Source organism: Lampetra planeri, unplaced genomic scaffold (assembly GCF_965212315.1).
Source record: "Lampetra planeri unplaced genomic scaffold, kcLamPlan1.2.h2 scaffold_354, whole genome shotgun sequence".
Taxonomy (NCBI): domain Eukaryota; kingdom Metazoa; phylum Chordata; class Hyperoartia; order Petromyzontiformes; family Petromyzontidae; genus Lampetra; species Lampetra planeri.
The window spans coordinates 9,551-27,015 of NW_027615177.1; the positions used below are offsets into that span (position 1 = coordinate 9,551).

The 17,465-nt window shown below is 49.5% G+C and overlaps 1 protein-coding gene across 3 annotated transcripts in view; it reads right to left on the minus strand.

Annotated features, from left to right (window-relative positions):
* Positions 1-221: 221 nt before the first annotated feature.
* Positions 222-17,465, minus strand: part of LOC144740944 (uncharacterized) — a 52,154-nt gene continuing 34,910 nt past the window's right edge. For 2 of the 3 annotated variants that reach the window (XM_078623631.1, XM_078623630.1), the window contains exons 13-16: positions 12,665-12,790; positions 10,853-10,947; positions 8,708-8,826; positions 222-317 (exon numbers count right to left, since the gene is read on the minus strand). In XM_078623631.1, the coding sequence (XP_078479757.1) occupies positions 8,722-8,826; positions 10,853-10,947; positions 12,665-12,790 (326 nt within the window). In that variant the 3' untranslated portion in view covers positions 222-317; positions 8,708-8,721. The remainder of the gene's footprint in view (positions 318-8,707; positions 8,827-10,852; positions 10,948-12,664; positions 12,791-17,465) is intronic. The other variant, XM_078623632.1, reaches the window with a different exon arrangement.

Below are 17,465 nucleotides of genomic sequence, written 5' to 3' on the forward strand. Positions count from 1 at the left end.
ACACACTCACTCTCACTCTCACGCAAACTCTGCAGAGCAAGCGAACCGCCAACCGCGGCACCACCGCTCTCCCGCTCACCTGTGCTCGCGTTCCAGCTCGCCAACGATACGCGTGCACCTCACGTCCACCTCCTCCTCCTCGCCCTCTTCGTCACCTCCTCCTCCTGCTCCACCTCCTCCACCTCCACCTCCTCCATCTCCACGGCAGACGCAGCGCAGCGCCTCCATGATGCACGTCGTGCGGCTGTCGTCCCCGCAGAGACGCGACTCGGCGAGGCTGGCGCACAGGAAGCGGCGCACGGCGGTGCCCCCACGCACTGACACACGCACGCACACGCACACACACACACACACACGCACAGGCACGCACACACACGCACACACACGCACACACGCACACACACGCACACGCACAGGCACGCACACACACGCACAGGCACGCACACACACGCACACACACGCACACGCACACACACGCACAGGCACGCACACACACGCACGCACACACACGCACGCACACACGCACACGCACACACACGCACACACGCACGCACACACACACGCACACGCACACGCACGCACGCACACGCACACGCACACACGCACGCACACACACACACACGCACACACACACACACACACGTACACGCACACACACGCACACACACACCGGCTATCATCAGTCCACTGCTAAATGAAGGCATCCTCTCTCGCACACGCACTCACTCACTCTGTAGAACAGGGGGAGATCACACAAACTCCACTCACTCACTCACTCTGTAGAACAGGGGGAGATCACACAAACTCCACTCACTCACTCACTCTGTAGAACAGGGGGAGATCACACAAACTCCACTCACTCACTCTGTAGAACAGGGGGAGATCACACAAACTCCACTCACTCACTCACTCTGTAGAACAGGGGGAGATCACACAAACTCCACTCACTCACTCACTCTGTAGAACAGGGGGAGATCACACAAACTCACTCACTCACTCTGTATAACAGGGGGAGATCACACAAACTCCACTCACTCACTCACTCTGTAGAACAGGGGGAGATCACACAAAACTCCACTCACTCTGTAGAACAGGGGGAGATCATACAAACTCCACTCACACACTCTGTAGAACAGGGGGAGATCACACAAACTCACTCACTCTGTAGAACAGGGGTAGATCACACACACTCACTCACTCTGTAGAACAGGGGGAGATCACACAAACTCCACTCACTCTGTAGAACAGGGGGAGATCACACAAACTCCACTCACTCTGTAGAACAGGGGGAGATCACACAAACTACACTCACTCACTCTGTAGAACAGGGGGAGATCACACAAACTCCACTCTCTCTGTAGAACAGGGGGAGATCATACAAACTCCACTCTCTCTGTAGAACAGGGGGAGATCATACAAACTCCACTCACTCACTCTGTAGAACAGGGGAGATCACACAAACTCCACTCACTCTGTAGAACAGGGGGAGATCACACAAATTCCACTCACTCACTCTGTAGAACAGGGGGAGATCACACAAACTCCACTCACTCTGTAGAACAGGGGGAGATCACACAAACTCCACTCACTCACTCACTCTGTAGAACAGGGGGAGATCACACAAACTCCACTCTCTCTGTAGAACAGGGGTAGATCACACACACTCCACTCACTCACTCTGTAGAACAGGGGGAGATCACACAAACTCCACTCACACACTCTGTAGAACAGGGGGAGATCACACAAACTCCACTCACTCTGTAGAACAGGGGGAGATCACACAAACTCCACTCACTCTGTAGAACAGGGGGAGATCACACAAACTTCAACTCACTCACTCACTCTGTAGAACAATGGGAGATCACACAAACTCCACTCACTCACTCTGTAGAACAGGGGGAGATCACACAAACTCCACTCTCTCTGTAGAACAGGGGGAGATCACACAAACTCCACTCACTCACTCTGTAGAACAGGGGGAGATCACACAAACTCCACTCACTCTGTAGAACAGTGGGAGATCACACAAACTCCACTCACTCACTCTGTAGAACAGGGGGAGATCACACAAACTCCACTCACTCACTCTGTAGAACAGGGGGAGATCATACAAACTCCACTCACTCACTCTGTAGAACAGGGGGAGATCATACAAACTCCACTGACTCTGTAGAACAGGGGGAGATCACACAAACTCCACTCACTCACTCTGTAGAACAGGGGGAGATCATACAAACTCCACTGACTCTGTAGAACAGGGGGAGATCACACAAACTCCACTCACTCACTCTGTAGAACAGGGGGAGATCACACAAACTCCACTGACTCTGTAGAACAGGGGGAGATCACACAAACTCCACTCACACACTCTGTAGAACAGGGGGAGATCATACAAACTCCACTGACTCTGTAGAACAGGGGGAGATCACACAAACTCCACTCACTCACTCTGTAGAACAGGGGGAGATCACACAAACTCCACTCACTCTGTAGAACAGGGGGAGATCACACAAACTCCACTCACTCTGTAGAACAGGGGGAGATCACACAAACGCCACTCACTCACTCTGTAGAACAGGGGGAGATCACACAAACTCCACTCACTCACTCTGTAGAACAGCGGGAGATCACACAAACTCCACTCACTCTGTAGAACAGGGGGAGATCACACAAACTCCACTCACTCTGTAGAACAGGGGGAGATCACACAAATTCCACTCACTCACTCTGTAGAACAGGGGGAGATCATACAAACTCCACTCACTCTGTAGAACAGGGGGAGATCACACAAACTCCACTCACTCACTCTGTAGAACAGGGGGAGATCATACAAACTCCACTCACTCTGTAGAACAGGGGGAGATCACACAAATTCCACTCACTCACTCTGTAGAACAAGGGGAGATCACACAAACTCCACTCACTCTGTAGAACAGGGGGAGATCACACAAACTCCACTCACTCACTCTGTAGAACAGGGGGAGATCACACAAACTCCACTCACTCACTCTGTAGAACAGGGGGAGATCACACAAATTCCACTCACTCACTCTGTAGAACAAGGGGAGATCACACAAACTCCACTCACTCTGTAGAACAGGGGGAGATCACACAAACTCCACTCACTCACTCTGTAGAACAGGGGGAGATCATACAAACTCCACTCACTCTGTAGAACAGGGGGAGATCACACAAACTCCACTCACTCACTCTGTAGAACAGGGGGAGATCACACAAACTCCACTCACTCACTCTGTAGAACAAGGGGAGATCACACAAACTCCACTCACTCTGTAGAACAGGGGGAGATCACACAAACTCCACTCACTCACTCACTCTGTAGAACAGGGGGAGATCACACAAACTCCACTCACTCACTCACTCACTCTGTAGAACAGGGGGAGATCACACAAACTCCACTCACTCTGTAGAACAGGGGGAGATCACACAAATTCCACTCACTCACTCTGTAGAACAGGGGGAGATCACACAAACTCCACTCACTCTGTAGAACAGGGGGAGATCATACAAACTCCACTCACACACTCTGTAGAACAGGGGGAGATCACACAAACTCACTCACTCTGTAGAACAGGGGTAGATCACACACACTCACTCACTCTGTAGAACAGGGGGAGATCACACAAACTCCACTCACTCTGTAGAACAGGGGGAGATCACACAAACTCCACTCACTCTGTAGAACAGGGGGAGATCACACAAACTACACTCACTCACTCTGTAGAACAGGGGGAGATCACACAAACTCCACTCTCTCTGTAGAACAGGGGGAGATCATACAAACTCCACTCTCTCTGTAGAACAGGGGGAGATCATACAAACTCCACTCACTCACTCTGTAGAACAGGGGGAGATCACACAAACTCCACTCACTCTGTAGAACAGGGGGAGATCACACAAATTCCACTCACTCTGTAGAACAGGGGGATATCACACAAACTCCACTCACTCTGTAGAACAGGGGGAGATCACACAAACTCCACTCACTCACTCTGTAGAACAGGGGGAGATCACACAAACTCCACTCACACACTCTGTAGAACAGGGGGAGATCACACAAACTCCACTCACTCTGTAGAACAGGGGTAGATCACACACACTCCACTCACTCACTCACTCTGTAGAACAGGGGGAGATCACACAAACTCCACTCTCTCTGTAGAACAGGGGTAGATCACACACACTCCACTCACTCACTCTGTAGAACAGGGGGAGATCACACAAACTCCACTCACACACTCTGTAGAACAGGGGGAGATCACACAAACTCCACTCACTCTGTAGAACAGGGGGAGATCACACAAACTCCACTCACTCTGTAGAACAGGGGGAGATCACACAAACTTCACTCACTCACTCACTCTGTAGAACAATGGGAGATCACACAAACTCCACTCACTCACTCTGTAGAACAGGGGGAGATCACACAAACTCCACTCTCTCTGTAGAACAGGGGGAGATCACACAAACTCCACTCACTCACTCTGTAGAACAGGGGGAGATCACACAAACTCCACTCACTCTGTAGAACAGTGGGAGATCACACAAACTCCACTCACTCACTCTGTAGAACAGGGGGAGATCACACAAACTCCACTCACTCACTCTGTAGAACAGGGGGAGATCATACAAACTCCACTCACTCACTCTGTAGAACAGGGGGAGATCATACAAACTCCACTGACTCTGTAGAACAGGGGGAGATCACACAAACTCCACTCACTCACTCTGTAGAACAGGGGGAGATCATACAAACTCCACTGACTCTGTAGAACAGGGGGAGATCACACAAACTCCACTCACTCACTCTGTAGAACAGGGGGAGATCACACAAACTCCACTGACTCTGTAGAACAGGGGGAGATCACACAAACTCCACTCACACACTCTGTAGAACAGGGGGAGATCATACAAACTCCACTGACTCTGTAGAACAGGGGGAGATCACACAAACTCCACTCACACACTCTGTAGAACAGGGGGAGATCATACAAACTCCACTGACTCTGTAGAACAGGGGGAGATCACACAAACTCCACTCACTCACTCTGTAGAACAGGGGGAGATCACACAAACTCCACTCACTCTGTAGAACAGGGGGAGATCACACAAACTCCACTCACTCTGTAGAACAGGGGGAGATCACACAAACGCCACTCACTCACTCTGTAGAACAGGGGGAGATCACACAAACTCCACTCACTCACTCTGTAGAACAGCGGGAGATCACACAAACTCCACTCACTCTGTAGAACAGGGGGAGATCACACAAACTCCACTCACTCTGTAGAACAGGGGGAGATCACACAAATTCCACTCACTCACTCTGTAGAACAGGGGGAGATCATACAAACTCCACTCACTCTGTAGAACAGGGGGAGATCACACAAACTCCACTCACTCACTCTGTAGAACAGGGGGAGATCATACAAACTCCACTCACTCTGTAGAACAGGGGGAGATCACACAAATTCCACTCACTCACTCTGTAGAACAAGGGGAGATCACACAAACTCCACTCACTCTGTAGAACAGGGGGAGATCACACAAACTCCACTCACTCACTCTGTAGAACAGGGGGAGATCACACAAACTCCACTCACTCACTCTGTAGAACAGGGGGAGATCACACAAATTCCACTCACTCACTCTGTAGAACAAGGGGAGATCACACAAACTCCACTCACTCTGTAGAACAGGGGGAGATCACACAAACTCCACTCACTCACTCTGTAGAACAGGGGGAGATCATACAAACTCCACTCACTCTGTAGAACAGGGGGAGATCACACAAACTCCACTCACTCACTCTGTAGAACAGGGGGAGATCACACAAACTCCACTCACTCACTCTGTAGAACAAGGGGAGATCACACAAACTCCACTCACTCTGTAGAACAGGGGGAGATCACACAAACTCCACTCACTCACTCACTCTGTAGAACAGGGGGAGATCACACAAACTCCACTCACTCACTCACTCTGTAGAACAGGGGGAGATCACACAAACTCCACTCACTCTGTAGAACAGGGGGAGATCACACAAATTCCACTCACTCACTCTGTAGAACAGGGGGAGATCACACAAACTCCACTCACTCTGTAGAACAGGGGGAGATCATACAAACTCCACTCACACACTCTGTAGAACAGGGGGAGATCACACAAACTCACTCACTCTGTAGAACAGGGGTAGATCACACACACTCACTCACTCTGTAGAACAGGGGGAGATCACACAAACTCCACTCACTCTGTAGAACAGGGGGAGATCACACAAACTCCACTCACTCTGTAGAACAGGGGGAGATCACACAAACTACACTCACTCACTCTGTAGAACAGGGGGAGATCACACAAACTCCACTCTCTCTGTAGAACAGGGGGAGATCATACAAACTCCACTCTCTCTGTAGAACAGGGGGAGATCATACAAACTCCACTCACTCACTCTGTAGAACAGGGGGAGATCACACAAACTCCACTCACTCTGTAGAACAGGGGGAGATCACACAAATTCCACTCACTCACTCTGTAGAACAGGGGGAGATCACACAAACTCCACTCACTCTGTAGAACAGGGGGAGATCACACAAACTCCACTCACTCACTCTGTAGAACAGGGGGAGATCACACAAACTCCACTCACACACTCTGTAGAACAGGGGGAGATCACACAAACTCCACTCACTCTGTAGAACAGGGGTAGATCACACACACTCCACTCACTCACTCTGTAGAACAGGGGGAGATCACACAAACTCCACTCACACACTCTGTAGAACAGGGGGAGATCACACAAACTCCACTCACTCTGTAGAACAGGGGGAGATCACACAAACTCCACTCACTCACTCTGTAGAACAGGGGGAGATCACACAAACTCCACTCACACACTCTGTAGAACAGGGGGAGATCACACAAACTCCACTCTCTCTGTAGAACAGGGGTAGATCACACACACTCCACTCACTCACTCTGTAGAACAGGGGGAGATCACACAAACTCCACTCACACACTCTGTAGAACAGGGGGAGATCACACAAACTCCACTCACTCTGTAGAACAGGGGGAGATCACACAAACTCCACTCACTCTGTAGAACAGGGGGAGATCACACAAACTCCACTCACTCACTCTGTAGAACAATGGGAGATCACACAAACTCCACTCACTCACTCTGTAGAACAGGGGGAGATCACACAAACTCCACTCTCTCTGTAGAACAGGGGGAGATCACACAAACTCCACTCACTCACTCTGTAGAACAGGGGGAGATCACACAAACTCCACTCACTCTGTAGAACAGGGGGAGATCACACAAACTCCACTCACTCACTCTGTAGAACAGGGGGAGATCACACAAACTCCACTCACTCACTCTGTAGAACAGGGGGAGATCATACAAACTCCACTCACTCACTCTGTAGAACAGGGGGAGATCATACAAACTCCACTGACTCTGTAGAACAGGGGGAGATCACACTAACTCCACTCACTCACTCTGTAGAACAGGGGGAGATCATACAAACTCCACTGACTCTGTAGAACAGGGGGAGATCACACAAACTCCACTCAATCACTCTGTAGAACAGGGGGAGATCACACAAACTCCACTGACTCTGTAGAACAGGGGGAGATCACACAAACTCCACTCACACACTCTGTAGAACAGGGGGAGATCATACAAACTCCACTGACTCTGTAGAACAGGGGGAGATCACACAAACTCCACTCACACACTCTGTAGAACAGGGGGAGATCATACAAACTCCACTGACTCTGTAGAACAGGGGGAGATCACACAAACTCCACTCACTCACTCTGTAGAACAGGGGGAGATCACACAAACTCCACTCACTCTGTAGAACAGGGGGAGATCACACAAACTCCACTCACTCTGTAGAACAGGGGGAGATCACACAAACGCCACTCACTCACTCTGTAGAACAGGGGGAGATCACACAAACTCCACTCACTCACTCTGTAGAACAGCGGGAGATCACACAAACTCCACTCACTCTGTAGAACAGGGGGAGATCACACAAACTCCACTCACTCTGTAGAACAGGGGGAGATCACACAAATTCCACTCACTCACTCTGTAGAACAGGGGGAGATCATACAAACTCCACTCACTCTGTAGAACAGGGGGAGATCACACAAACTCCACTCACTCACTCTGTAGAACAGGGGGAGATCATACAAACTCCACTCACTCTGTAGAACAGGGGGAGATCACACAAATTCCACTCACTCACTCTGTAGAACAAGGGGAGATCACACAAACTCCACTCACTCTGTAGAACAGGGGGAGATCACACAAACTCCACTCACTCACTCTGTAGAACAGGGGGAGATCATACAAACTCCACTCACTCTGTAGAACAGGGGGAGATCACACAAACTCCACTCACTCACTCTGTAGAACAGGGGGAGATCACACAAACTCCACTCACTCACTCTGTAGAACAAGGGGAGATCACACAAACTCCACTCACTCTGTAGAACAGGGGGAGATCACACAAACTCCACTCACTCACTCACTCTGTAGAACAGGGGGAGATCATACAAACTCCACTCACTCTGTAGAACAGGGGGAGATCACACAAACTCCACTCACTCTGTAGAACAGCGGGAGATCACACAAACTCCCCTCTCCTCCCCCAAAGTGCGATGGCCTCACCTCCGACCGCAGCATTAGCCGGGTCGGCCTGGCAGAGTCCACCGGGAGCGTTGGGGGTGCCGGCAAACGCAGCGGGGACACCGTAGCTCAGCGCAGCTCGCAGCTTCACCTTCAGGACGCTGGGGAAAGACGCAGACGGTTAGACATGTTGATGAGTCTATGGGCAGTGCTGAGTGTATGGGTAGTGTTGAGTCTATGGGAGTGTTGAGTCTATGGGTAGTGTTGAGTCTATGGGAGTGTTGAGTCTATTGGCAGTGTTGAGTCTATGGTGCAGTGTTGAGTCTATGGGTAGTGTTGAGTCTATGGGTAGTGTTGAGTCTATGGGCAGTGTTGAGTCTATGGGTAGTGTTGAGTCTATGGGCAGTGTTGAGTCTATGGGTAGTGTTGAGTCTATGGGTAGTGTTGAGTCTATGGGTAGTGTTGAGTCTATGGGAGTGTTGAGTCTATTGGCAGTGTTGAGTCTATGGTGCAGTGTTGAGTCTATGGGTAGTGTTGAGTCTATGGGTAGTGTTGAGTCTATGGGCAGTGTTGAGTCTATGGGTAGTGTTGAGTCTATGGGCAGTGTTGAGTCTATGGGTAGTGTTGAGTCTATGGGTAGTGTTGAGTCTATGGGTAGTGTTGAGTCTATGGGTAGTGTTGAGTCTATGGGCAGTGTTGAGTCTATGGGCAGTGTTGAGTCTATGGGCAGTGTTGAGTCTATGGGAGTGTTGAGTCTATGGGTAGTGTTGAGTCTATGGGAGTGTTGAGTCTATGGGCAGTGTTGAGTCTATGGGCAGTGTTGAGTCTATGGGCAGTGTTGAGTCTGTGGGTAGTGTTGAGTCTATGGGTAGTGTTGAGTCTATGGGTAGTGTTGAGTCTATGGGCAGTGTTGAGTCTATGGGCAGTGTTGAGTCTATGGGCAGTGTTGAGTCCATGGGCAGTGTTGAGTCTATGGGCAGTGTTGAGTCTATGGGCAGTGTTGAGTTTGTGGGTAGTGTTGAGTCTATGGGCAGTGTTGAGTCTGTGGGTAGTGTTGAGTCTATGGGCAGTGTTGAGTCTATGGGCAGTGTTGAGTCTATGGGCAGTGTTGAGTCTATGGGCAGTGTTGAGTCTGTGGGTAGTGTTGAGCCTATGGGCAGTGTTGAGTCTGTGGGTAGTGTTGAGTCTATGGGCAGTGTTGAGTCTATGGGTAGTGTTGAGTCTATGAGCAGTGTTGAGTCTGTGGGTAGTGTTGAGTCTATGGGCAGTGTTGAGTCTGTGGGTAGTGTTGAGTCTATGGGCAGTGTTGAGTCTATGGGTAGTGCTGAGTCTATGGGTAGTGTTGAGTCGATCGGCAGTGTTGAGTCTGTGGGTCTCAGTGTTGAGTCTATGGGTCTCAGTGTTGAGTCTATGTGTAGTGTTGAGTCTATGGGTAGTGTTGAGTCTGTGGGTAGTGTTGAGTCTATGGGCAGTGTTGAGTCTATGGGCAGTGTTGAGTCTATGGGTCTCAGTGTTGAGTCTATGGGTAGTGTTGAGTCTATGGGCAGTGTTGAGTCTGTGGGTCTCAGTGTTGAGTCTATGGGTCTCAGTGTTGAGTCTATGGGTAGTGTTGAGTCTATGGGCAGTGTTGAGTCTATGGGTAGTGTTGAGTCTATGGGCAGTGTTGAGTCTATGGGCAGTGTTGAGTCTATGGGTCTCAGTGTTGAGTCTATGGGCAGTGTTGAGTCTGTGGGTCTCAGTGTTGAGTCTATGGGTTTCAGTGTTGAGTCTATGGGCAGTGTTGAGACTATGGGCAGTGTTGAGTCTATGGGTCTCAGTGTTGAGTCTATGGGCAGTGTTGAGTCTATGGGCAGTGTTGAGTCTATGGGTCTCAGTGTTGAGTCTATGGGCAGTGTTGAGTCTATGGGCAGTGTTGAGTCTATGGGTCTCAGTGTTGAGTCTATGGGCAGTGTTGAGTCTGTGGGTCTCAGTGTTGAGTCTATGGGTTTCAGTGTTGAGTCTATGGGTAGTGTTGAGTCTATGGGCAGTGTTGAGTCTATGGGCAGTGTTGAGTCTATGGGCAGTGTTGAGTCTATGGGTCTCAGTGTAGAGTGTATGGGTCTCAGTGTTGAGTCTATGGGCAGTGTTGAGTCTATGGGCAGTGTTGAGTCTATGGGTCTCAGTGTTGAGTGTGTGGGACCTTCTTACCTGTACGTGAGTCTGTGCGAGCCGCACGGTCGCTCGCCCGCCCCGTCCGTCCGTAACATCCACCCCGGCGCACACGCGTGTCGACGCTGCCAGAGCTACACGCGTGTGCACACACACACGAGCGCGCGGCACAAAGATAAAGCGATCTCACTCACACACACACTCACACTCACTCACACACGCACTCCCACACTCACTCACGCACTCACTCACACACTCACGCACTCACACACTCACACACACTCACTCACACACACACTCACTCAAACACACACTCACACACTCACTCACACACTCACACTCAAACACACACTCACTCACACACTCACACTCACTCACTCACACACACACTCACACACTCACACTCACTCACACACACACTCACACACTCACACTCACACACTCACACACTCACACACTCACTCACACACACTCACACACTCACACTCACACACACTCACACTCACACACACTCAAACTCACACTCACTCACTCACACACTCACACACTCACTCACACACACAATTACACTCACTCACTCACACACTCACTCACACTCACACACTCACTCACACACTCACTCACTCACACACTCACACACTCACACACGCACACACACACACACTCACCCGCACTCACACACTCACACACCCACACTCACTCAAACACTCACACACACACTCACTCACTCACACACTCACACACTCACACACTCACACACTCACACACTCACTCACACACTCACTCACTCACACCCGCGCTCACTCACTCACACACTCACTCACTCACACACTTACTCACACTCACTCACTCACACACTCACACACACACTCACTCACACACTCACACACTCACACACACTCACACACTCACACATCATTAATGTCCGAGCACTCCCAGCCCAGTGGTGGACGTCGTGGTGGACGTCATGTTGTACGTCATGGTGGACGTTGTGGTGGTAGTGGTGAACACTGTGGTTATTACAGTGGTGGTGGTGGTTGTGGTTATTATGGTGGTGGTGGTGGTTGTGGTTATTATGGTGGTGGTGGTTGTGGTTATTACAGTGGTGGTGGTGGTTGTGGTTATTATGGTGGTGGTGGTGGTTGTGGTTATTATGGTGGTGGTGGTGGTTGTGGTTATTATGGTGGTGGTGGTGGTTGTGGTTATTATGGTGGTGGTGGTGGTTGTGGTTATTATGGTGGTGGTGGTGGTTGTGGTTATTATGGTGGTGGTGGTGGTTGTGGTTATTATGGTGGTGGTGGTGGTTGTGGTTATTATGGTGGTGGTGGTGGTGGTTGTGGTTATTATGGTGGTGGTGGTGGTTGTGGTTATTATGGTGGTGGTGGTGGTTGTGGTTATTATGGTGGTGGTGGTGGTGGTTGTGGTTATTATGGTGGTGGTGGTGGTGGTTGTGGTTATTATGGTGGTGGTGGTGGTTGTGGTTATTATGGTGGTGGTGGTGGTTGTGGTTATTATGGTGGTGGTGGTGGTGGTTGTGGTTATTATGGTGGTGGTGGTGGTGGTTGTGGTTATTATGGTGGTGGTGGTGGTTGTGGTTATTATGGTGGTGGTGGTGGTTGTGGTTATTATGGTGGTGGTGGTGGTTGTGGTTATTACGGTGGTGGTGGTGGTTGTGGTTATTACGGTGGTGGTGGTGGTTGTGGTTATTACGGTGGTGGTGGTGGTTGTGGTTATTATGGTGGTGGTGGTGGTTGTGGTTATTATGGTGGTGGTGGTGGTTGTGGTTATTATGGTGGTGGTGGTGGTGGTTGTGGTTATTATGGTGGTGGTGGTTGTGGTTGTGGTAATTACGGTGGTGGTGGTGGTGGTGGTGGTGGTTGAGGGTGGTGCAGGGGCTGTGTTGCTGGAGGCTGCGATATTTGTCCAGAATTTCCTCCGGATCTGGATCCAGTTTGGAGGCAGCAGCGACGTCCTTCCCTGGTTAGGAAACACACAGACACACACACACACACAGACACACACACACACAGACACACACACACACAGACAGACACACACACACACACACAGTCAGACACACACACAGTCAGACACACACACACAGACACACACACACACACAGACACACGCACACACAGACACACACACACACAGACAGACACACACACACACACACAGTCAGACACACACACAGTCAGACACACACACACAGACATACGCACACACAGAGACACAGTCAGACACACAGAAAGACACACAGACAGACACACACACAGACACACAGTCAGACACACACACACACAGACATACAGCCAGACACACACACAGACACAGACATATACACACACACAGACACACAGTCAGACACACACACAGACATACACACAGACACACACACAGTCAGACACACACACAGACATACACACACAGACATACACACACAGACATATACACACACACAGACACGCACAGACACAGACATACACAGATACACAGTCAGACACACACAGACACACGCACACAGACACACACAGTCACACACACACACAGTCAGACACACACAGACACACACAGAGACACACACACAGAAACACAGTCAGACACACACACAGACATACACACAGACACACACACAGTCAGACACACACAGACACACACAGAGACACACAGAGACACACACACAGACACACAGTCAGACACACACAGACACACACAGAGACACACATACATACAGACACACAAACACACGCACACAGACACACACAGAGACACACAGACATACACACACAGACACAGACATATACACACACACACAGACACACAGACACAGACATACACAGATACACAGTCAGACACACACAGACACAGACACACGCACACAGACACACACAGTCAGACACACACAGACACACAGTCAGACACACACAGACACAGACAGACACACACAGACAGACACACACACAGACACACAGTCAGAAACACACAGACACAGACATATACACACACATACACACAGTCAGACACACACAGACAGACATACACACAGACACACAGTCAGACACACACAGACACAGACACACGCACACAGACACACACAGTAAGATACACACAGACACAGACAGACACACAGTCAGACACACACAGACAGACACACACACAGACACACAGTCAGACACACACAGACGCACACAGACACACAGTCAGACACACACAGACATACAGACACAAACACACATACACACGCACACAGACATACACACACACAGACACACACACAGACACACACAGTCAGACACACACAGTCAGACACTCACACACACAGGCATACACACACATACACACACCCAGACACACACAGTCAGACACACACAGTCAGACACTCACACACACATAGTCAGACACACACAGTCACACACACACACAGACACACACACAGACATACACACACACAGAGACACATACACACACACACAGACAGACATACAGAAACACACACAATCATACAGACACACACAAACATACACACACACAGACACACACAGGTAAAGGTCCCCCCTGCCCCCGTGTAGCCTCCACAGACTGTCGGGACAAGTGCTGTTTGTTATTAGTAGGGAAGTGGGGGGTGGATGGGTGGCCAGCAGTCACGTGGTCAACAGAATCTCAAGTCGTCATCGTCAGAAACACAAAAAACATGGTAGAGTTGTATTTTTCGGTAAAGTCACGTGGGTCAAAAATAAAAATAATAGAAATAAAATAAAAAATCACGACGTTTCGGAGGCAACACAAGCTTCCGTCTTCAGGTGGAACCGTCACAGCACGATAGCTGTATCAAGTAAAGAGAAATTCCAATAGACCCCGAGCTTGTATATATACTGGTTGAATTTTAATTTAATTTTTTACCTACGTGACTTTACCGAAAAAACCTAACAGTATGAATCCTTGCAGTCACGAAAGCTTCAAATCTAGAACTACCACCACTACTACACTACCACTACTACTACACTACTACTACACTACTACTACACTACTACTACTACCACTACTACTACACTACCACTACTACTACACTACTACTACACTACTACTACTACCACTACTACTATACCACTACTACACTACTACTACCACTACTACTATACCACTACTACCACTACTACTACTACCTCTACTACACTACTACTACTACACTACTACTACCACTACTACTACACTACCACTACTACTACACTACTACTACACTACTACTACCACTACTACACTACCACTACTACCACTACTACTACCACTACTACTACCACGACTACACTACTACTACTACCACTACTACTAACACTACTACTACTACCACTACTACTACTACCACTACTACCACTACTACTACTACCACTACTACTACTACCACTACTACTACTACACTACTACTACACTACTACTACAATACTACTACCACTACTACACTACCACTACTACACTACTACTACCACTACTACACTACTACTACCACTACTACTACCACTACTACTACACTACTACCACTACTACTACCACTACTACACTACCACTACTACCACTACTACACTACTACTACCACTACTACTACTACCACTACTACTACTACCACTACTACCACTACTACACTACTACTACCACTACTACACTACTACTACCACTACTACCACTACTACACTACTACTACCACTACTACACTACGACTACTACTACCACTACTACACTACTACTACTACCACTACTACTACCACGACTACACTACTACTACCACTACTACTACCACTACTACACTACCACTACTACCACTACTACTACTACCACTACTACTACCACTACTAACACTACTACTACTACCACTACTACACTACTACTACCACTACTACTACTACCACTACTACTACTACCACTACTACCACTACTACACTACTACTACCACTACTACACTACTACTACCACTACTACCACTACTACACTACTACACTACTACTACCACTACTACACTACGACTACTACTACTACCACTACTACACTACTACTACCACTACTACTACTACCACTACTACCACTACTACCACTGCCACTACTATTTTTATTTTACTTTTATTAATTTTAATTTTATTTTTTACCTACGTGACTTTACCGAAAAAAACCTAACAGTATAAATCCTTGCAGTCACGAAAGCTTCAAATCTAGGAGAGTTGTATTTGTGCGCGCGCATAGTGTGAAGCAATGTGTTTGCCTTTCCCATACTTTGTACTCAAATTATGTTTGTCGTTGTTGCATTGTGTGTGTTGTTGTTGTTGTTGTCGTTGTATTGTGTGTGTTGTTGTTGTTGTTGTCGTTGTTGCATTGTGTGTATTGTTGTTGTTGTTGTTGTAACGCTATAACCCCCCCCCCCCCCCCCCCCCCGTACATCCGTGGCGGGAAAAAAACCAAGAAGTGCTTCATAGCTCATCGGATTCCTCTTTGCCGCAAAGCATCAATAAACATTGTGACGCTCACTGACGATGAGTCTGTGAGTCTCTGTGTGAGTCTACGGGTCTCTGTGTGAGTCTCGGGGTCTCTGTGTCAGTCTGTGAGTCTCTGTATGAGTCTCGGGGTCTCTGTGTGAGTCTATGTGTCTCTGTGTGAGTCTACGGGTCTCTGTGTGAGTCTATGTGTCTCTGTGTGAATCTATGTATCTCTGTGTGAGTCTATGGGTCTCTGTGAGCGTCTATGTGTCTCTGTGTGGGTCTCGGGGTCTCTGTGTCAGTCTATGTATCTCTGTGTGAGTCTCGGGGTCTCTGTGTCAGTCTATGTGTCTCTGTGTGGGTCTCGGGGTCTCTGTGTCAGTCTATGTGTCTCTGTGTGAGTCTACGGGTCTCTGTGTCAGTCTATGTGTCTCTGTGTGAGTCTACGGGTCTCTGTGTAAGTCTACGGGTCTCTGTGTGAATCTATGTATCTCTGTGTGAGTCTACGGGTCGCTGTGTGAGTCTACAGGTCTCTATGCGAGTCTATGGGTCTCTGTGTGAGGCTATCTGCGCGTCTCTGTGTCTCTGTGTGAGTCTCTGTGCAAGTCTACGGGTCTCTGTGCGCGTCTACGGGTCTCTGTGCGAGTCTACGGGTCTCTGTGCGAGTCTACGGGTCTCTGTGCGAGTCTACGGGTCTCTGTGCGAGTCTACGGGTCTCTGTGCGAGTCTACGGGCCTCTGTGCGAGTCTACGGGTCTCTGTGCGAGTCTACGGGTCTCTGTGCGAGTCTACGGGTCTCTGTGCGAGTCTACGGGTCTCTGTGCGAGTCTACGGGCCTCTGTGCGAGTCTACGGGTCTCTGTGCGAGTCTACGGGTCTCTGTGCGCGTCTACGGGTCTCTGTGAGTCTACGGGTCTCTGTGCGAGTCTACGGGTCTCTGTGCGAGTCTACGGGTCTCTGTGCGAGTCTACGGGCCTCTGTGCGAGTCTACGGGTCTCTGTGCGCGTCTACGGGTCTCTGTGCGAGTCTACGGGTCTCTGTGCGAGTCTACGGGTCTCTGTGCGAGTCTACGGGTCTCTGTGCGAGTCTACGGGTCTCTGTGCGAGTCTACGGGTCTCTGTGCGAGTCCGTGTGGGTCGTCATCACTCGCTGACGCGACGCTCCGTTGTGTGCCGCCCCCTCCACCCCCCCCTCC